The sequence below is a fragment of the Diadema antillarum genome, unplaced genomic scaffold (genome assembly GCF_040938485.1).
Source record: "Diadema antillarum isolate AM-2024a unplaced genomic scaffold, OU_Dant_1.0 seq00001251_RagTag, whole genome shotgun sequence".
Classification (NCBI taxonomy): domain Eukaryota; kingdom Metazoa; phylum Echinodermata; class Echinoidea; order Diadematoida; family Diadematidae; genus Diadema; species Diadema antillarum.
This window is the reverse complement of record NW_027272037.1, coordinates 70,981-93,910: the sequence shown is the minus strand read 5'-3', so window position 1 is coordinate 93,910 and position 22,930 is coordinate 70,981. Positions and strand designations below refer to the sequence as shown.

The 22,930-nt window shown below is 38.9% G+C and overlaps 1 protein-coding gene across 3 annotated transcripts in view; it reads left to right on the top strand.

The window, feature by feature from the left end:
* The window catches only part of LOC139745314 (sodium- and chloride-dependent betaine transporter-like), a 100,824-nt gene extending 82,000 nt beyond the window's left edge, over positions 1 to 18,824 (top strand). For all 3 annotated transcript variants that reach the window (XM_071655713.1, XM_071655712.1, XM_071655711.1), the window contains 5 exons: positions 5,882 to 6,019; positions 9,270 to 9,372; positions 9,834 to 9,946; positions 12,360 to 12,533; positions 13,019 to 18,824. In XM_071655713.1, the coding sequence (XP_071511814.1) occupies positions 5,882 to 6,019; positions 9,270 to 9,372; positions 9,834 to 9,946; positions 12,360 to 12,533; positions 13,019 to 13,216 (726 nt within the window). In that variant the 3' untranslated portion in view covers positions 13,217 to 18,824. The remainder of the gene's footprint in view (positions 1 to 5,881; positions 6,020 to 9,269; positions 9,373 to 9,833; positions 9,947 to 12,359; positions 12,534 to 13,018) is intronic.
* The last annotated feature ends 4,106 nt before the right edge of the window (positions 18,825 to 22,930 follow it).

The following is a 22,930-nucleotide window of genomic DNA, read 5'->3' as shown; positions in this document are numbered from 1 at the left end:
ATATCATTGATGAGCAAATGTCGTCCTAAAAACTGTGACGTCCCTTGTATTCGAAGGCCTCATTTGTTTCGTGCCCAGAAAGGGCACACGCACCCATTCACACATGAGATTTCAAGTGTAGAAGAATCATGTGTCTTTTTGTTGCAACATGTCTCACCATCTATTTTTTTTTTTTTTTTGGGGGGGGGGTTGGGTGAGATTGAGTGTCTTGTGCTTTTGTATGAGTATGTGTGTGTGTTTGTATGTGTGAGAGCAAAATTTCAATCTACATGATATGAAATTATTTTACCTTGACTACGAGACAAAGTATATATGGCAAGGCTGTTCTGTTGCTTTTTTTTTAAAGGAGGTGAAGAGAGGAAAGGTTTTTTTTTTCAAATCAGGAGTTGGTATGATCCAAAACATGTCACTTGTGCTGTCCTATATGTCTCTTGCCAATCAAAATATGAAAAAGAAAAGAACATTGATTTTTGTTTTTCTTGGGGGGGGGGGGTCAAGAAAGAATGTTATAGTACCTTCCAGTGTGTAAGAAACACAGATAGGCAGGTGTCTCCATTTCTCCCTATACCACCAGCCTTTCAAAGTTAGAGGAGCCAGAATTCTTTCCCTCCTTTGTCATGCATTATCAGTTGTAGATCACAGAGGCTCTCTATTCATCAGAATGATTGTTTGTGGAGAGCATTACTCTGAAGATGAATACAAAATCCTTGCCACCCACACCCCCCCCCCCCAAAAAAAAGAGAGAAAGAAATCCATCTAAGAGAGGCACTTGAATGTGTACACATTCTTTGTCAACACTTGCATGCACTTTACAGGTTTATGGGCCATACTTGATGCATGTTTACTTCTCCTCCTCTTCCTCCTCTTCTCCTTTGTTTTGTTCTTCTTAGACATTTTATTGTATTCTCCCTTTTCTTCTTCTTTGTCTTGCCTCTTTACCCTTCCTCATCCTTTTCTCCTTCCTGTTTTCTTTCTTAATATTTTTTTTTTATATCTTCCACTCTCAAACAAATACAGCCCACAAGCTCAGCCCCTTTTACGATAGGAGTCTGGTTGTCAGCATGACACAGCACTTTACAGTGCACACAAGAAAGTTGCTAGAAAAGCAATATGCAAAGCCTATAGCCGTGATGTGCCAAGTCCGCACTTTTTAAATAGATTTTGGCATTTCTTCCAAGATTATTCCAAAGTGAAGATGATAAAATGCATTTCTGCGGGTGTGCATATCTTGTGCATCTTCCAGTAAATATAATTTTGCATCCACACTACTAAACCAGCATACAAACATGAATAATTGATACATGTAGTGGATAGATTAGCATGTTGCAACTATTTTGCAAAGATAGAAACCAGTAGTGATTTTAAACATTTTGATCATATGTCGTGTATGATATAGTAAACCAGCAATTAGAAATTGACATTAGGAATGCTGGGAGAGGCCATTTAAATGCTAAACTCTTTGTCATGTGCCATAACTTCTTTTTACCTGCATTTTAAAGGAAATTCAATTGATGATCTGTACAAATAAAAAAAAATCAACCTGCAGATTTATGTGGCAGATTTTAGAAGTGTATAGATAAATCAATCAATTGTGAAAGCAACCATATTTCCTTCTCTTCTTAGTTGCCAAATAATCTTATTGGCCCAATGGAGCTACCTGTTACTTTGAAGATGTTAAAAAGAAGAAAAAACAGGGTGAACCCAAGCAGAGAGTGCTATGGCCTTCATAGTCTGAGGAGGAAATGGGGCGGAACCTTTAGGATGAGAACAAATTTTTGTCCTTCCAGTGCTGTCTGCTCTGAATTTGTATCCAGCCAAGCCTGCATTTGACAACAGCAACTTGTTTGTGCAGAAGCTCTGTACCCAAATACTCCCACAGTGTAACACACCCCCTATGACGTGCGGGCAATAGGTTTTGTTTAGAGAGCCTGCCAGGCAGTACCCCTGTGTCTATATGCTGTGAAGCCCAGAGTCATTGTTGCCAAGGGGGCGTTTCCCCCCTCGGAACATCCAGTGCAACCTAGAATAATTATGCGAGGTCGTACTCTCACGCCACAGGTCAGGAAAAAGAGAGTATCCCTGGGATTTTCCAAATGAACAAAAGGTGGCTTTATGGGGTTTAAGAGAAAAGTTATGCTCCAGATCCATTACACTACAGGTGGCTCCACTTGTATGCTTCGATATGCAAGAGAATCTGTCAAAACAAATTGATTGTATGGGTCCCCCCCCCCCCCCCCCACTTTTAATGTTTCATTGTGCAATTTGCAAGTGCAATGATAGAGGAATATTGATTAACTGGGTCAATTTAGATATATTTCTTTTCTGTATTCATACAAATAGGTCAGGTGAGTTGTACATAACTGTACAGGCATTTATTTTTACACCATGAGTATTAGTAGGTATATGGGCATAATGCAGTTCTAAGTTGTATTGCCATTTGCCATGCACTGAAGAGAAGTTTGAAATAATTGAAGGTCCACTTGCGAGAGAAATGGAGCAGCCTCCTTTAAAGCTATGTCGGTCCAATTTTTTGACCGTCCTGTTATTCAGGAAGCAGGCTCACAAGGGCCTGTAGGTGTCCCCTGGGGAATGATGCATGCCCAGTGAGTTGATGGCCCGTGCATATCACTAGACTCTGATTTAGCTCTGGTCATTATTACCTTGGAAGTGGCTATTTCAAGCAATGGTTGCTCCAGTTAAGTTAAGAGCCCCTTGTTGGCAAGGTAGCCTATTGTCTGGTCAAGAACTGAAAATATATACATACCAGAACATATGACTTTTGCTGGATATCAAAGCACAATAGCAAAAACAAAACAAAGACAAGAAACAGTGTGAATACCAATTCTTTGAACATCAGTTGCTTTTGCCCTTCATGTTCACCAGTAGTGATTGTGTTAATAACAATACGTGATATTTACAGGAAATATGTGATGCTGATAATGATAAGAATGATAAGAATGATGATGATAGCTGTTCATAAAACTTTCATTTCAATTTATGTTGTTTTCGCATACTTATAACAATCCTCCTTAAATACACGACATCTTTGAATTTGGAATATGAAACAAGTTTTGTGCATCTTTTGTGCACTTACAATGTAGTACATTCATTGTGTGAAATTCATGAATTCAACACATTAACACAGATACCCTGAACCTTAGTACATCCTTGTTTTGCTTCTTTTTTTTTCTCAAGCAAATAATAGATTATTACCAGGATCTAAGTCCTTTTTCATTTATATCAAATCCAACCTTTTGCTCACTCAACAGCATTTATCCAACTCGTGTGTATGCTCGGTATGAGTCCCAACTCAGTCTTGAATGTGCCAATGCCGCATTGTTTTCTCGCTTATTCAGACGATAACAAAGCATTCACAATGTTTGGGTAGAAATGTTACTCGAGAACGCACGTAAACATCGCATGTTTCCTCTCCTCCTTTCATTCCCAAGTCAATCCATATCACTTTCTGGCCGGTTTCCACCGAACAAGCTTCCCCTTTGTTACGATTTTGGTCTTTCTCATGCCAGAATGACTTTATAAAGTCATGGAGAGTATCACTTGCATTTTGAAGTGTCATTTTAGAGAGCCAAAGCAAAGATGGGCTCATTTTATACAAATTCAGCTTTTCAAAAAATTGCAGTAATAATTCAGTGTTGTCAATAGAGAGTAAAGAGTAGTTCCTTCTTTCAATAGCCAATACAATGCTACATGCACATGAATAAGTTATTTAAAAGGAATGCACCTTTTTTTTTTTGTATTTTAGAGGTGATTTTTAGCTAAAAAGGTTGATGGTAGAATGATAGGGATGATGATGTATACATAGATACACAAAACACCTTGAAGTGATAAATCGAAGGGCATGGAAATTGTAGGATATGATAGAACAATCAATTCAATGGAATTAGTGACTGTTAGGTCCACATACAACAACAATGACATACTTTTCTTTTCTTTTCTTTTCTTTTTTCGTAGGATATGCCATGTACATGTAATTAGGGAGCCGGCTCATAAAGTTGAACCATCACCAAGTTATATAAATAGCTCTGACAGTATGGAGTTAGATATCCTTGTACTTTGGAGCTTGCATTTGGCAAAAACTCTGAACTTTTACATATGTACCGGCAGACTGACATCGTGTGGATTGTATAACATGGATCAGATTATTGTGACCAAAGACAACTTAAAACCTGTTTTGTGTATTAATGTCCTTTTTGCTTGTCTCCACATGACTGTCGCCCTCTCTTGGTCATCTGGAAAATATAGCTTATGTCAAATTGTTCAAAGTCCAATACTAACATCTGGCAGCTTTAAAAACACAAAGATGGCCAAACTTTGGATTATAATGGGTTAAACAAATAGGGATCTCTTACAAAACCCTCATGTTCTCCTTCATCTCTTCTGCTCCTTCTTTTCCTTCCTTTTCCTCTTCCTTTTCAATCTTCTTTCCATCTTCTTCCTCCTACTCCTCCTCCTCCTTGTCCTTCATCATCTTCATCTCTGTCTCCAACAGTGCCTGTTTTTTGTTGGTTTTTTTTTTTTTTGGTTGTGTCAATGCTGAAAGGCAGGAGGAGAAGTTGATTTAATGCACACCTGTGCAAGGACTTGTTGCTGTCTATTTGATATTATGAAGGCCTTCGCTAATTCACCAAGGATTGATTTTGTCCAGCCTCTCGAAACTGTTTGCAACCCAGGCTCCCCCCAATTTTCCAAGAGAGTTTAACAAACACTATGACTTTGCTGGCTCTGAGGAACAGGCTAATTGCTTAGGAGATTGAATACGCTAGATGTATAGGGCTTTAGGGGGTCCAAGTTAGAGTAAACAGTATGTTTGCCATAACCTATTTGTCAACCGGACATGTGAATTTGTGCGAGTTCTGTTAGATGGTGGGTCTGCTTTAACGAACCCAATGCAATTGGAAGGCCTACAAGGTGTATCTACACAGCCTGTGAGCTTCCGAGAAAGGTCATGCTGTACATGTATTTTCCAGTAAAGTTAGAGTTTCCAGTTAGATAGAAGTTTGGTTACCTTGGCTCACTTGAAGAGATTCACAGAAGTGATAACATTAGATTAAGTTTTTGATGTAACCGCACAGAAATGCATCCTGTTGCATCATGAACAAATTAACATTCGAATAATCTGTGGAAGTTTGTTACATCAGTCATAGGTGGTTATTAAAGGATGTTGGGATGTACTCGTAAGATATCATTCTACCTTTGTCCATTAATGAATGGGGTATGTGGGGAAGGAAAAATAAAGTGCCTGAGTCATTGTACAATGTCCTGTTGTAATACCACAACTACAAGCATGTAGATGTTTGTTTGTTTGTACGTATGTATGTTTGCATGTGTACTGTAGAAGCTTCTGCATCCATGGCTCTGGTTCAAAAGTAATAGAATTGTGTCAAAGAAAGAAAAAATTTGGAAAGTAACTTCAAAAGGAGTTATCTTACTGATTTTTTTCAAGCAGATGCAAGTGAAACTTCATGCTTATAGTATCAGGTCTTTTTATCATCAGTCACCAAATAAGTATAAAGTTAATGTATGGAATACTATAGCAAATCTGAATTTATTTTTACATCTGCACAGATCTTGGTGACTGAGAAACGGGGGACTAGGCTTTGCTGTACTGATGTCTAATTCATTCATTCATGTATTTTTGAGGAGGAGCTATCTGCAGAAATTTGCAGTCAAATGCCGGGGGAACCACGTTGTTCAGCTGCCGCTGTATTAAAAGAAAAAAGAGAAAAGTGTTAAACAACTACAACTCTGTATATGGCTCTTTGTCATATGTTCTTCTCTTTGTTTGTGTGTGTGCGTGCATATGTTTTGGAAGTAGATTATCAAACATTTAATCAAACAACTCTTTTGCTGTTCTCCACAGTTTGTCGGTGTGGAAGGCTTTGTCACAGCATTCATCGACCTGTTCCCGAACTACCTGCTGAAGGGCAACCGGCGAGAATACTTTGCCTTCTTCACCTGTCTCTTCTTCCTAATAGCTGGTCTGCCTATGGTGACCTATGTAAGTATTCTTTCTTGGGATTATCAGGTCATAGCCCACAAGATCTCACCATAAAGCACAGAAGAAACAAGAATGCACAGCGGCCTCATTCACCACACAACACATCTTGCAACAGATGATCACGATGATACTGATTGTAACAGATTTTGGTGTGGCATAAGAATTTATTGCATACTGGTCTGAAAGAATTTTGACCCGTCCTCAATCAGCCATTGTGTACCCCAAAACTGTAAAGGGTGCTAATCCAAATATAATCAAATATAACTCTGCACAAATTTTAGACATGCTTGTGTGGACATACAGAAAATGTGAATAAAAGATTTATCATCTGAGTGAAACACAGAAACTTCTTGATTGAAAGATACATTTCATGTACTGCGCCTTTAGTGTTCCTGACCTATGACCACTGCACAAATGACATTGCACAATTTGTGCTTGTGCATGACCTCCAATATCTCCGAATGACTTTACAACCACTGCAAATAGATTTTATATCAGCATGATGGCTATGTCATCACCAAGCTGTAATCTACTTCCCGCTATATACACACAATGTTGAAGGCAATATAAGGGTGGGGGTTCCAGGGAGGGTTGCTCTAGATAATATCTGGTTCCAGACTTAGCCAAGTAGTGTTTTTTAATCTTGAAAGAAGCAGTTACTCTTTCCTCTGGCAAATCGATACTGCAAATGAACTGTAGGGGAAAGGCTGAAATCTTCAAGTAACTGCAGCATTGCTTGGGCATATTTCAGCCATATTTATGCAAGATATGTGGGTGGAAGCACTGTGACTACATATATTTGAAAATTGTTATCTTGGGATAGTGGTATCTTTTTCATGTTTTTTCCAAATAATTCAAGATTAATATCAATAGCACTCGAAACAAACCCAACAGTCAGACATCTAACAAATCATCTTTTGAAGTTAAAACACCCATCCAAATCGTCGGTCGAGAGAGTTCTTAAAAAGTGGAATGGATATCCCCCCCCCCCCCTCCCCTATCTCTGACTAATTTGTACTGTAGAGTCTAGAGGGGATGTGGAACTTTTCCACTGTTTTACACTTTGTGTCAATATGTGATCAGCAAGTTCATGCCAATAGTGCAAACATGGGTTCATGGGAAATCAGAGACCCCAAAAGACATGCCTTGGTACCTTATATTTGTTCATTGTTTGCTTTGTCAATATCTTCTCCTGCCCCCCCCCCCCCCCCACTATTTTGCTCAAGCAGTTCATCTAATGCAGAATAAAGTTCAGTTTATTTGCCTCCACTGAAACACTTCTTTAGTCTCATACCAAGAAATGACACACAAAAAAAAGTATTGTCATGCTGCTGCATGTTTTTTTGGCGAACAAATCTGTTTATACCCAGGCACTCCTTAAAAGAGCTGAATACATTTTCATCAAGGGCAGTATATTCCTGGGTAAGGGCTCAAGAAGATAATGAAATGAAATGATTGATTATATGAAGTATGAACCACATTGCAAAGATACAATACTTGTTTACCAGACATGCTTGAGTGCAGGTAATCAATTAATAACGGTACAAGAAAACATGTCTCTGTTCACATTACGTGAGACATTTTTCACTCCAATCAGGCATTGTCTCCATATTTGATAACAGAGAGGAAAAAAAAATGCTGTGCAAAATTTCATGTGTGCTTGTAGGTGTGGCACAATGACTTGTATGGACTAAATGGGCACAGAATTTTGCTTTACACATAGACACAATGCTTAGTATAGCATCTGCATCACTGTGTGCGCTCAAGCATTGATACACGCCCCCAAATACCAGTGATTCCATTGCAAAGTGGATGCTGTTGATCTCAAGTACCCTTCACTGAAGAATAAAGAGTCATCCATAATCCGCCGTCAAAATGCAAGAAAGATTCGCTGCAAATAAACACCAGTTCACTGTTAAAAACTAACAAGCAAACAAATTAATATACAGTGTATTATGGATGGAGAGGCTTATGCAGGGAGCCCTAGACCAAGGGGGATGGAAAAGGGTGGAATGTGGACCTGGTGAGGAAATGTTATGATTGGAGACCGGTTGTAACAATTGCCATCTGTCAGTACCTCTGTGTGCCTTACTGCCAATAGAGACTAATCAAGAACTTTTTCCGTGCGTTTTTAACCCCGCTGAAAATAGAATCAGGAAATGGGGTATTGTTTTGATGTAGGGAAAGCCAAAGAGGGGACCATGATCCAAAGTCATGCAATTATGTCACATCCAGTACATGCCCAATGAGTCTGTGTGTGAGAAGTACGGGTTTGGGTCAGAGGTGATGTTATGACATGACTTCTGGGGGTGACTGGAACGTAGCTAGACCATACAGGACCGTATAATATTATATATGAATACTGACTGAATAGGTGGAGAGCACAGTTCAAAGAACTTTGGATTTCTGTAGGCTGCTGATGAGTGATATCCGCACATGAAAGCTGAAGAGAAGTCTAATAACATTATGAAAGAGCCTTGAACTGCAATATATGCTCTTCATGCTACATACAGTCTGTAGAAATTGATGCCAGTGACTGGTATTTTCAATTATCTGCATTGATAGTGTATATCGCAATTAGATGTTGAATATGTTTCATCATATCTGTTCCTGTGGGATGTCAGAACTTTCTCTTTCACCTGCTCTTATTGCTGCAGAGAAATCAGATTCTTAAGAGATGATATAACAATCTTTCAGAGAGTGAATGATAATTGATCAATCTCAAAAAGAAAGAGAGACTTAAGTTAGAAGTATCCATTATATCAGTGAGCTTTCATAATTCTAATCCAATGCCACCTGGCAACAGCGATGTTAATCAGATCTGCACGAGCATAACCAACCAGGCATAGAATCATGTTGGCAGTGTTGTGGTCTAGTAGCTCTAGTGGATTCTGCACTGCATTTTGAATAAGAAAGTGAATGGTTCAAGCCTGTCACAACACTTGTGCTTGCTGGTTAGCTAGCCCACTGTGTCCACAATCAGGTACTCAAATTGAATATAGCGTGTCAGAAAATGGCAGCCTGGCTAGAGTGCTACCCAGAGACTGAAGTGCTTGTAATGTGGATGCCGGCTTGATTCTATTGACCAGGGTAACATATTGCCAAAGGCTCTGAGCACAAGGAACATGGCGGCATAATGCTCTCCCAAAATGGCTGTAGTTATGTTAGCAATCCTGGTGATGAAGTCTTCAGAACAGTTGTTTTCATATCCACATTGATTGTTTTTCCTTCTGTCTTACCCCACATGCAGGGAGGGATGTATGTGTTCCAGCTGTTTGATGCGTACTCTGCCAGTGGCAGTGCCCTCCTATTTGTCTCATTCTTCGAGAGCATGGCTATAGGCTGGGTGTATGGTAAGTTTTGGGGGTACACAGCCCTTTTCTCCACATGTTTCAAATGCCTAGGAAATCTTGGAATATCCACTGCCGGCTAAAAAATTATACCAGAATGTAATTAAGATAAACTTCATGTTGTCATATCGTGCCGTGTAACTCTCCAATCTAATTCTTGCAAGGCTGTGGGCATAATCAGGCATTATTCACTAAGATTTCAATCTTTGGTAAAGTTCCATCATAAACAAATTCTCACTTTGTTCTTTGCATTATTCTGAGAATTTGGAAATAAATGAAATGAAATGAACTTGGGCATTTACTTTCAGATCTTGAAAGACATGAGTTGGAATAGCTATCTTTCTTGACTGAAATATCCTCAACAGATTCCATGATTTATTGTGTGATTGCTGTTAAACATTGAAGATGTCCAGTGCAATGTGAAGTAATTCTCTTTATCCATTTCCTGTGTCGCCTATTTGCAGGAGCGGATAGATTCCTGAGAGACTTTAAGACGATGTGTGACTTCAAGGGTCTGTACCTGTGCGGCCAGTACCTGAGGTTGACCTGGATGATCACCACTCCTTGCTTTTCCATAGTAAGAGCATTGCCATGCTGACAGCTACTTATCAAGCTGTTTTGATTTGTTTAGTGTTGCCACCACTTTCTCTTGAGGGATGGGTGCATGGGGTGGGGGTGGGGGTGGGGGTGAGGGAAGTTTATAAAGTGAAAGATGAGACTGGAAAGACAAACTAACAAGCTTCTGACAGGAATGCAGCACAATTTTTGTTAACTTCCCCAACTGGTATTGTATGCAATTAAGGATGCCTGGCTGGTCAACATTGTGTGTGTACTCGTGTCACAATGAATTTTACAAGGTCTGATTTGATAGTAATGTCCTGTCTGTTTTGCACCCAATGAATTATAGACAGCTATGTCTGTGTCAAGCCATAGCGAGAGTGCTCTAAGAATCGGAATTCCATTGTCTTTATAGCCCTACCCTCTCAAACTTTAAAGGGATCATATAGTTTTGGTTGAGACCTAATTTCAGGTTTCTGACATTTTTTGGTGAGATAATGAGAAACTTCTTATGAAATATGAAAGATCATGTAATTCCATGTGGAATTCAACGTTTATTTGATGAAAATTGGTTTTGAAATGGCTCAGATATCCAAAACAAAGCGATTCTAATAAAGTGTGGGACCCACACTTTTTTATGATCACTTTGCTTTCCTTTGTTTTTGAATGTTTCAGTCATTCCAAACCCGATTTACATAAAATAAACTTTGAATTCCTCTTAGAATGGTATGCTCTGTACTATTTCATAAGTGTTTTCTTGGTATCTCGCAAAAAGTGAAAAGCCCAATTCACATCTCCACCAATACTGTACCATCCCTTTAAATCATGAAGGAAGATACTTGTATAATGGCAGTTTTCTCAAGTAAGCTGTAAAGAATATTCGTGTGCATGTATTCCTTTTTGTCTCGCCCACCGGAGGTGAAGGCGAGACTAAGGGATCCAAATGGCGTCCGTCCATCGTCCGTCGTCCGTCCGTCGTCCGTCGTCCGTCCGTCGTCCGTCCGTCGTCCGTCACAAATGTTAAAGTTTACCTGCAAGACTCTCTTATGATGCATAACTTGACAACTGTTACAGCAATGGCAGCCACACTTGGGTGATAGAAGCACTAGGGGTATCTTCATGTTATGGTGTTGTCAGAGGTCATGTGATGATGTCAAAGGTCATTTGAGGTCATATATTAAAGTATGTGCAAGACTCTCTTTTCTATGTTAAAGTTTACCTGCAAGACTCTTTTGACAAATAACTTCACATAAGTTGCTTGGATTACAACCTAACTTGGGTCATAGATGCACTTGGGTGGGGGTACCTTCATGTTATGGTGCCATTGGAGGTCACAGGATAAGGTCAAAGGTCATTTGAGGTCATACGTTAAAGTTTACTTGCAAGACTCTTATCACATGTAACTCGACACATGTTGCTACAATGGCAATCAAACTTGGGTGATGGATGCACTGGGGGTACCTTCATGTTATGGTGCAGTAAGAGGTCACATGATAAGGTCAAAGGTCATTTGAGGTCATACGTTAAAGTTTGCTTGCAAGACTGTCTTATCACACGTAACTCAGCACATGTTGCTACAATGGCAATCAAACTTGGGTGATGGTAGATGTCTCTTGGGAAGTTGAAGGTAACCACAAGGTCAAAGGTTACAGACAGGGGTCAACGAACTTTTAGGGCCCAATGTTAAGTTTTTAGGGCGCATTTCGTTTATGGTTCATAACTTTTGATCCCTTTGTCCGTTTGTGACCAAACTTGGATGGAAGATGTCCCTTGGGGAGGTGAAAGTCGTCACAAGGTCAAAGGTCACAGACAGGGGTCAACAAACTTTTAGGGCCCAATGTAATGTTTTTAGGGCGCGTTTTGATTGTGGCTCATAACTTTTGATCCCTATGTCCGTTTGTGACCAAACTTGGACGGTAGATGTCCCTTGGGGAGTTAAAGGTCATCACAAGGTCAAAGGTCACAGAAGGGGGTCAACAAATTTTTAGGGCCCAATGTTAAGTTTTTATGGCGTGTTTCGATTATGGCTCATTACTTTTGATCCCTTTGTCCGTTTGTGACCAAACTTGGATGGTAAATGTCCCTTAGGATGTTGAAGGTCACCACAAGGTCAAAGGTCATAAGCAGGTCAATTAACTTCTGGGAGTTATAAAAAATATTAATTCCTTGGACGCGAATGGGCGAGACACAATTTGGCGATTGCCTTGTTTTGTTGTTGTTCTTACCTGCATCTGTAGCTAAAGTTATTGGATCGAATACAAGCTCCTGTCCTCTGTAAAAGAAATAATCAGCATTCCATTTCAGCTAATATTTTTTATTATTTTATGGTTAGCATTTTTGTCAAGTATGAAGACAAGATGATAAGAACAACTGTCAAAATTCATTGTCCTACACCTGCTTACAGAGTACTCCTTTTTTTTTGTCCCCTAAAGGCCATCTTCATCTTCAGCCTGGTGAAGTACAGCCCGCTGAAGTACAACGACACGTATGTGTACCCCGATTGGGGCTACGCAATCGGCTGGCTCATGGCCCTGTCCTCTATGATCTGCCCTCCTTCCTACTTCTGCATCCAGCTCTTCTTCAACAGCACTGGCTCCCTGAAAGAGGTGTGTGGTGTGCTCCATCTTTTAACTTCTTTACCCATTCAAGACCATTCAAGTATGATGCTTCGGGTGAAACTGATAGGTGTCTCACTATGTGAGAGCATTATTTCCAAAAGTGAACAGATTGCAGACATGCCTGATTTTCATCGCACTGGTGTTAACCAAGTGATGAAAAAAAAAAAGACCTGCAAATCACACAAATCAGATAGCTTGGGGATTAAGTCATTGCTTTTTTTTTAATCAGTGCACATTTGTCCGCCAGTCTAGTAATGAAAAACAATGGACTTTTTATTAGAGATATTTACTTCACATTGAGGCTTTACTGTTGCTTTAAGTATGGATACCATTTGTTGGCTTTGTATTGCTGTGTGTTCATTGAAGAATCAAAATGAGCATAAAATTATTGCAGAGTATGTCACCACAAATATTTTTGAAATGCCATCCATACCCCTCTCTCATTCATCTTCTCCTGTCCATCCCCGATGCAGCGCTGGACGGTCCTGACCACCCCCAAACTGACCCACCTGAGGAGCAATGAGGGGAAAAAGGACAAGCCGAATATGGAGCTGACCAAGGTGATGGAGGACAAGAACGGGACCAACGGGCTCCCACCCCCTTCGTACATTGAGGTCTCCGAGACCAACGGCGGTGCGAAGACGGAGGACGTGAGCGTGAGAATGCAGTAGGCCACCCCCCCCCCCCCCCCCCAACTGCAAGAGGTGGATGTGCGACAGCGATGATACCTTGCACTTTTTTATTACTAAGAGAGCTTACTATGGGATCCATGGGCATCACTCCAGACTGTGTTAGAGGGCCTACCCATCATCTTTTGTTAAGGGACCACACCCAATGGGGTCCACTTGCAATGCTGCACCTCCTCATTCTGCTCTGCTCTGCTGCACTCTAGTTCTTTGCATTTTAGTTCCGTTGCATGGCGAATCATTTGCTATGCACCTGAGATGTTTATAGAATTCAGCGTAGCAATTCTCGGAGGAGGAAGAGGCGGGTTTGGGCAGTGGGTGCAGTGTGCTGAAAATAATGATCTAATTTCAGGCAAAGGGGTGATGCCTGAGGCACTCAAATGAATTGTGATAGAAAAATAAAGTTAGAGGCCTGAATTTGGGGATCATCAAAGCTGACTACGTAGCAGTAGTTGTATGGTGCTAAATGTAATATCAAACACCTACACAATGGATAAGAAGGCAAATACACAGGTGATACCATAATCAACAACTTAAATACTATATCATATATAGTGCCGGCCAGGTTCAATGCTACAACTGACATTTCTCTTTTTTCTTTCATTTATCATTTGCATGATCAAAATTGAGGGGAAAATGCCATTTCAACAACCTCACCGAGGTGAGTGGAATGTGTCAAAGTGTCTCGGAGACGAGAACCTGAATTCATATGAACAAGCCCTAGTTTAAGGGCTTTGTTGTTGCTGTTTTAACAGAGCTGATGACAATCACAAGGACTTAACTGCAAATTAGGGAGAGGGTAAATTTTGTGATGCACAAAACTTCTTTCAGCGTTTTTCATTTCTTCTCACAAACTCTTTACAGCACTTGGGCATCACTGTGCATATCTGTCCACAGAAACAATCCATATATCTCGTTTCTATTGGGGAAAGACACGATGCTGTGCAATTTTTGCTGTGGAATGCATTTTCGCAGCAAGATAACTCAAAGTATTTGGTCTTTCACAGGCAGTAGAACTAACCTATTGAAGCAGAATCATGAATTTTGAACTGTCATGCAAACTTATGGTAAATCATTGAGGAAGTCAGTGTATCGCTGTAAGGACAATAATGTACGTGATGGAAATTGCTAACTTTTGTGTGATTAATTACCTTTCTCGAGTCGCGTAGCCCTTTGTGATAATGATGTATATTTGCAATTACTAAATTAAATCAAACGTAGGAAACTATAAGAAGATAGAAATATATGCATACTCTGCTTTCTCCAAGTAGAAGTAAAGAGCAAAATGAGCTGATTGTGTGTGTGTTTGATTGATCTTAATTTAGTTGAGTTCAACTGAAATATGGCTTAATTTCACACTGACTGCGAAGAGTACACAGATATTTGAGGAGGAGGTATGAATGCCAAGTTGTATATTTGTTGATAGAATGCTTATTTTATTTTTGTCTTGCAAATATGTGTATAATTGTTGGTAGTGTTATCTGTAGTTGTGTTCATAAGTAAACATAGAAGACCCAGCAAAAATTGCTGAAATTTTTGCTCATAATCGAGTACTTCAAGCCACTTGCATGTTTGCTTTCATTTCCTTCATGAACTTTGTCCATTCTTAGGTCAAAGATTATGCATTACTGTCAGTTTTGTTTTTTTGTTTTAGTTTGGACAGACATGTGTGAATTTTAGCGTATGTGTTGTTTGTTTTTCTTTTTCAGCAGACCACGTTATGTAGATTTCTTGATTTAGTGAAAATTGGAGGTGTAGGACTTAAATCGCTTGTACATGGCTGAGTGTGGGAGACAGGTTGTTGTCCTCACATGGTGATTATTTTGTATACAGACTTAATACTCAAAGTGGTCCAATGGCTGAAGTTGCTGTTTTAGTGGAGTGATATGTGATAATCAGGTGCAAATGCCAAAATTCTGTTTTTCCTGCCTGGATGGATGTTTTTCGTATTTCTTTCCCCACTCTATTCTTCCAACTTCACCGTTCTTACAGTGATGGATGATGATTCTCGGATGAGTGTTGTACAGTGGGAATGCCAGGTTAGAGGTCCAAAACAAATCTAAAAGGAACGGGCAGAGTTGATAATAGGTCCAGGTTGGTGCACATTTCTACTCTTTTGTTCCATTTCACCACTCTGAGCTTAAGAAAACTTCCTCTGTCATAAAAAACCCACCCCTTGTTGGAAGCTTCCAGCTTTAACATTGGCTTCATGTGGTACCCTCTTCTCCCAACAGAATTGAAGCTTGGATATTTCTGCTTGACTGAAGATGGCATAAAAGCTAACTGTATCCATTATATGTCAAACACAGAAAAAAAAGAATGCAGTTTATAAAAGACACTCTTAAAAAAAAAAAATTCTACTGAAAGTCAAGTGTTTTCATAACTGTAAACACTTCTGAAAAGCATCCAAATTCCGCCTCCCTCTCCCTTGGTAATCTGTCCATTTATTTTTTCCACACTTTGTACATAAACATGCTATCATTCCAGGTGATATATATTTTGTTGAGTGTCAAATTTGCATTATGAGTCTGCTGCTTTTTATTTATTTTGTTTCTTTTTTTTTTCAGATTGAGCAATATTACAGTAAGTTGTAGATGTAAGAATGTGTACAGTTAGTGTTCGCTGGTTGAAGTTATCATCACAATGTGATGGTCAAAGGTAATCACTGTATGATAGTGAATGGGTCAGGTTTATGGGAGAACATTCAATTGTTAATGACTTTTGTTTTGGTGAATTTATATATATAACTATGATGCATATTTACATATAATTTGCATAACCTGTACTTCCAATTTGTTTCCGGAGATGACATTAGTTTTGAACAGTCAGAGTTGATAAAGGTTTTAAACCACCTGCATTTTTAGTGCCACTCCCTTCTGGGTGCTGGAGGAGTTTTTTTTTTCCAGTTTTTGTTTGTTTGTTTTTACTTCAAAAATATTTTTTAAGAGTGCATGCATTTGAGTCTCTTGTCAGCATTGCACACGACATGACTGGAATACCGAGACCAATGCAATTTATCACAGTACAGCTGTTTTGTACAATGAGATGCGATGGTTGTAAAACTTAAAATCTGTCTGTGTATGTGTGTGATTGGCGTCAGGACTGGATTGTATCTGAAGTCTCTCATGCATATTCATGATGTAGGCGTGTGAGGGCATGCATATGCATGTGTAAAGTCTGAAACAGAGCAGCAGAATCTGTGTGGAGTCCATGGTCGAAATCTGTAGTCTTTCTATTTACAGAGTGCAATGAATGGACAAAAGGTTGCAATGAACTCGGCATCTAACCACTATTAAGGATTCTGTACCCACAGTGTTTAAACTGTAACTTGGTTATCTCGTTAGAGGAAGAAAAAGGCCTATTTTCAATACACCAGTTTGGTTTACCCAGCAGGATGTGTGAGAGTAAGGATACCATTAGCATTAACAAGTTTGTATTGCAGCTGACTAAACACCACAGCGTGGGACAAAGTCACAGAGAAATCAACTCTTTGAGGTCACATGAGGACTGAAGTCTCATGGCAATTATACTGACCTTGTAGATTACATTTGCAATGTTACCAATTGTAAAGCAAACGAAGGAAGGAAAAAAGTTTGAAGGCATCTAGTCTTCATTCTGCATTGCCAGATGTCAAGTTGAGATATGCCAAACGTAGACACTCCACGTATAACAAAGGAAGGTGGTTTTTTTTTCTCTCATTATGTTCTCAGCATGAGCCCCCTTTTCATATGTTACATATTATATGAAAGTACAACTCTTTTAATCAAGACAGAATTGAGTATTGAGCACAAGAGTATACACATATAATGTATATATATATTTAGTTTTGTTGAGACACCACTGCTGTTGCATAGAAAATTTAAGTGGCAAAAAAAAAAAGAAAAAAAATCATATGAAAGTGAATGGATAGTTTTTGCAAATGAGCTGCTGTGGTGGTGATGGAAGGTACATGTATAGTTGAGTTGCAATCATGATCTCCGAGTGCCATGTTTCCATTTCCGTGCTGGGGGTGGCAGCACAACAGAAGTCCATCCAAAACCAAGCAGGTTCTACTGCTTGCTATACAGAGCAAAAATCAAATCTTAGGAAACACACTATTTTTCTATGTAGTACCAGAAATCTTAGTGTCATGTATCGTAACATTACTTTATAAGAGTTCATATACCAAGAAAAAAAAAAGGAAATCGGCAAAAAAAAAAAAAAAAAAAAAAAAGTTTGTTCATGTGTGTGGAAACTGTAAATTCAGATTTATATGGGTTTTCATTATTCTACTACCGAGTATGGTGCCATTTTTGCTAAAAAAACACACAATTTATGAATTCGCCCTACTACTTCTACTGGAAAAGTTGATTGCCCCTGAAAATTTGTGCATTTTGTGGAAAGATGGAAATAATGCTGCTGCTCACATTGCGTTCAGAATTTCTTATGTTATTTGTAGGCCTTTGCAGACCATTTTTGTGTAAATGACAGCATCACAAGAAGTAAACCAGGTACTTTCTCCAAAATATTGAGGAGCGGCATGCTAAAGCAGTTGATATACATGTATTGCTCTTATCAATCAATATGCTATGGATTTCTTTTCTCTTTATGGCATACTGAAAACATATGATTAAAATGATTTGCAGCGTTTTTTTCTATCCGTGGCTACCCACCTCTGTGCGTCTGTGCATAAATTTCTGTTTCTAGATAAAAAATAACATCTTGTCTTGTTCTCAATCTCCATGCCATTTACAAACTGGGTTAAATTCTCACACTCGACTAAGTAAATTGACAACTGTAGTGTTGAAGGTATTTGATAAGTCTTTTTACAATTACTCTACATGCAGAATTTGCTAAATTACCAAATGTTTGTCAAATAAACATTTGGGTTATTAATTTCTGTGAAGAAGCACTGCTACTTAATGTCATCCTTTTCCAAATGATTGCCGCAAGTGTAGCTATAGGAGAAATTACTCAAGTTATCAAGTAAAGTCAAATTTTGAGGAAAAAAAAAGAAAGAGCATACTGCAAAATGTAAAGAAAAATTAATTCTTGTTCTGATAGCAAATGTAATGGAATTCTGGTTGATGTATGATATATAATAAATGTGCTAGATAAGTATTGACCCATTTGAGACTTGATGGCAATAACAGGCAGTTGTAATATATATATGTCCAGGTATTGTGTGCTGTTTTGGTGGTCCGCCACGGAGAGTGGAATGCAGACTTTATTTCACATGTATGTATATTGCGCTTCTTTGTAAAATATAGGAAATATGTGTCTCAAGAGATATGAAGCAAAGTAAAACCATGAAAACACAAGGATAAACATCAGCTCCTCTGACTTGTCGACAAGACTTCAGATTTGGGAGAAAATGTTGCTTAAATTGTAAAGACTATGCTCCATCATGTTCATTAACTCTTTTAGTTTGTCATCTGAATGATATACCCATTCAGCATAGTAATTTTGTGGTCTGTTGTGTCTGGTCATTGACTGGGTCATTTGAAGCATTATGTTATTCTTTTTTTTTTCCAAGCTTGTGAAGTATAGAGAATGTCTTGCATCATTCATCATAAATAAAAGGGTCTCGGACTTAAACTGATATGCAAGGAAAGTTCCAACGCGTTGAGTCGCTTCATTTTTGTGTTCCTGACATTTCAGAGTCATGCTTTGTGTCACGGAAAGAGTGATAGCTTTATAGCCCATGTGGTGATAGAATGAAAACAGTGATAACTAGAGAAGCACTCTGAGAGCGCAGACCTCCGCCGAGCATACAGCTCATTTCCACCGCTGATCTTGTTCTTCCATAGAGGTATCAGTGATTTCCACCCGTATGTACTTATAGCATTGTGTGCTGAAAGTCACCCGATTTCCCAATATAGAAACCTTTTGTTATGTCATAAACTTCCAGCTCCACGGCGCGCCTCGCCTTGGCAGAAACTAGAGCACGCACTTTAGTGTGTGCATGCAAACCTCAAATACGCGCAGCCTGAACTCCCAAGTTCATTGACCCTACCTGCCAAAATATAAAAAATCCTCCATAAAATCCCCAAAAATTCTCGGATCACTACCAAAATTTAATCATCTGTCACTTGTATCATTCTAAACCTTTCCTGCAAGTTTCATCCAAATCCGTTAACTACTTTTTGAGTTATTTTGCACACGGACAAACTAACTAACAAACCAACAGTAACGAAAACATAACCTCCTCCCTTGGCGGAGGTAATGAAAGGAGTGAGCAGTTACTACACGTGTATCATGTGCCAAGTTGGACAAGCGATAAACTTGTGACCACCTCATCTAAAAAATCAGTGTTGAGTCACCCAAAGATGGTATTTTTTCAGCATATCATATAGTAGAGCTTGTATTTGGGTTGTGTGACTAAAACTTGCTTTTGGACTTCTTTAAATTTTGTGTAGCATACCTTAATATAAAATGAAGGAAAAGACAAAGGAAGGGAACAACCAGTAATGACCCATATCCACAGATTGGCTGGATATTACATTCCAACAGAGGAAGTCGTGTACCTTCATTTGCACATTCCAGGAAAGTCATTAGTGTGCGAGGGCAAAGTGAGCTATGAACCTTGGCGAGAGATGCATATTCCAAGATACAGGTACAGACCTGTTCGGTTTGGGCCCCCTTTTTTTTTTTTTCTCCTTTTCTTTTTATTTAATGTGCATTTCCGCCATAAATTTAGGGTATCGCCATACCCAACAATAGTTGATTTATGCACTGGCTATAAGCAACGCACCTGACTCATTGCATAAACCATGAATCGTTTTTTTCTTATTTTGGAAGCTCCCCAGTCATAGTTGACATAAGTTAGTGTTTTACAACTTAAAGAAAACCAAAACCCAAAGAGAAATGTGGATTGGGTGAAAGCAGCAACATTAGTAGAACACATCAGTGAAAGTTTGAGGAAAATCGGACAATTGATGCAAAAGTTAAGAATTTTTAAAGTTTTGGTGTTGGAACCACTGGATGAGGAGACTACTAGACGTTAGACATGTGTGGACAACATTATGAAGAAAATATAAAGGGAATTCCACAAAAATTTATTTTTCATGAAAATTACACATTCCATTAACTTGATACTGACATATATGTCAAGGGTAGTAATTATTTCCCCTGCTTTCTGAAAGCAGTTAGTCAAGTGCTCTTTCATTATGCTAGAAAAGTGTATGCACTAATACAAAATACATGTATACCTGACATTATGATTGAGATCAAAATAAATCTGCAAATTGCTCAGAAAGATGGTGGTGTCAGACCCTGATCATCAAAGGCACAAATGCACCTGTGGAATTCTTTTGTGCATCAATGGAAAGCTGAACAGCTGTTTGAGATAAAGGCAGTTGAAACTTCATTTCTTCAACCTCCTTTTGTTACATCCAGGTGGTCACCCATTTTTTCTTTTGTCTCATTTTGGCTGGCATTGTTCATGTCAATTTCATCATCTATTATTCAAAAACATTCTGTTTCCACAAGGGTACTTTCTCTCCTGTATTACCGAAAGGAAGCAGGCATGTGTGTGTGTGTGTGTGTGTGTCTTGTGTGTATGCCTGCAAGACTGCATGTTTCAATGCCTTTGCACCTGGACAATATCAAGACTGTATGGTATATGTATGCCTAAACCTGGAACCCAATAGTCCATGGGCCAGGCCAGATATTGGTACCATCTGAGGTGGCAAAACCTTTTTGGTGTCATTTTGTTTGTCGGGCATAGATATGCTTATCAAGCTATGATAGCATTTCCAAATGAGTAGCTTAGTCATAGTAAATGAATTTTTAACCAATTCGGTCTCGTTGTTATATCCCTATACTTCTGAATCGAAACTAACCGCCATACAAAGAAGAGCACTGTCTTCTGTATGTTCCACAGAGCTGTAAAATGCAGCTCTATGGTATGTTCACAGGTGTTCTGTTGTAAACGCGGTGCGCTTAGTCTTTATACAAGGCAGCGAAGGGAATATCCAAAGGTTATGATGTCCACAGCGCTTAGTCTTTATTCTAGACGGCGAAGGGAATATCCAAAGCGTATGATACAGTGTATATGCTTTTATCTAAAAACAACAACAAAAACAAAAGCAATTCCTCGTGAATTTTACCGTATCTTTCAATTATTTATCATTTTCCGGCGAAAACGCTACGGTGAAAACGCTGATACCACGCCAATGTCGCTTTATTTCCCTCCAACAATGAAAGATAATGCAAAAACAATGTACCGGTACACTACAATACATTATGATAAATAACATTGTAAATGAACAGAGTGATTTTTGTTTAAAACTGATGTATTTGTTGATAGGGTGGTATAAAAACAGTATAGATAATCCCTTTTATGAGGAACTTTAGATATGATAACGGTACATTGGTCTAGATAAAGAACTAAGCGCACCGCGTGACAGCTGTGGACATCATAACCCTTTGGATATTCCCTTCGCTGCCTTGAATAAAGACTAAGCGCATCGCGTTTACAACAGAACACCTGTGGACATACAGAAGGCAGTGCTCTTCTTTGTATAGCGGTTTAGTTTCGATTCAGAAGTATAGGGATATAAATACGAGACCAAATTGGTTAAAAATTCATTTATTATGACTAAGCTACTCATTTGGAAATGCTATCATAGCTTGATAAGCATATCTATGCCCGACAAACAAAATGACACCAAAAAGGTTGTGCCACCTCAGATGGTACCAACAACCCATTTTTCGGGTCTTGGCCCATGGACTACAACTGGGCTGTGGGCATATACCATACCATGGATCTGCTGTGTTCCTTTTAGCATTTGTGACCGTGCACCTCAAAATGAACATAAAGTCGCACACACTGATTTTGCGCGAGGACTGAAAATAAGTAAAATTGGTCAACCTAGCCGAACTTGACTTTTTCATATTTTTTAAAAGAGCGGGTCTTCTTTGACATTATGCTAAAATTTGGTATCATAAAACGGGCAGGAAAATGTTTTTTTATAGCAGTTCATCTCGAACATTTTTGGTAGAATAGTGTGACTAGGTGTGTCTTCAGAATCCCTTTTTCATTTCTGAAAAACCTTGTCCACACTCTTCACTTTCAACTCTAATAACTTTTGAAAGGATAGTGCTACTGCTTGGGAAGTTGGCATTAATTATGGACAGAATGTGTTAATGAGACATATTTAATTTCAGTTTAATCTGATAATCCCTTCATTGTTGTTACTCTGGTGGTTTACTTCCTGTTTTTTGTCCCATTCATCGCACAGCCAGCACGGTTTGGTAAAGATTACGCGCTTGAATAGACACTGTACTTCAGAGCCTCTTTTCTCAGTTCACACTTTTCCTGAGTTTGTGCTTTCTTTCCAATATATAGATAGGTTAGGAGAGTCCATTTGATTTGAGTTATACATCATTTTAAAGCTTAAAGTCTGCTCTTTCAGAATATGGTCTTAACTAAAAATTCATGTCTGGCGACTTTTTGTTTGTTTTGAGGTGCAGGGTCACATTTGGTACCAGAAAGTAGGAGTCCACATACTAAGTACAATGTGCATACTTGGTAATGGTACACTGTACAATGCAGGTCTGCATGACTGCATAGCTGAATTACCTTTGGCAAGGCTTCTTGATAGGATGACCCTTTCAGGCAACCAAAATCACATTTTTTTTTTCTTTTTGTGGCATGACAATGAAATTTAGTGGTCTGAAAATATAACAAAAAACATTAAATATACAACACCTTTA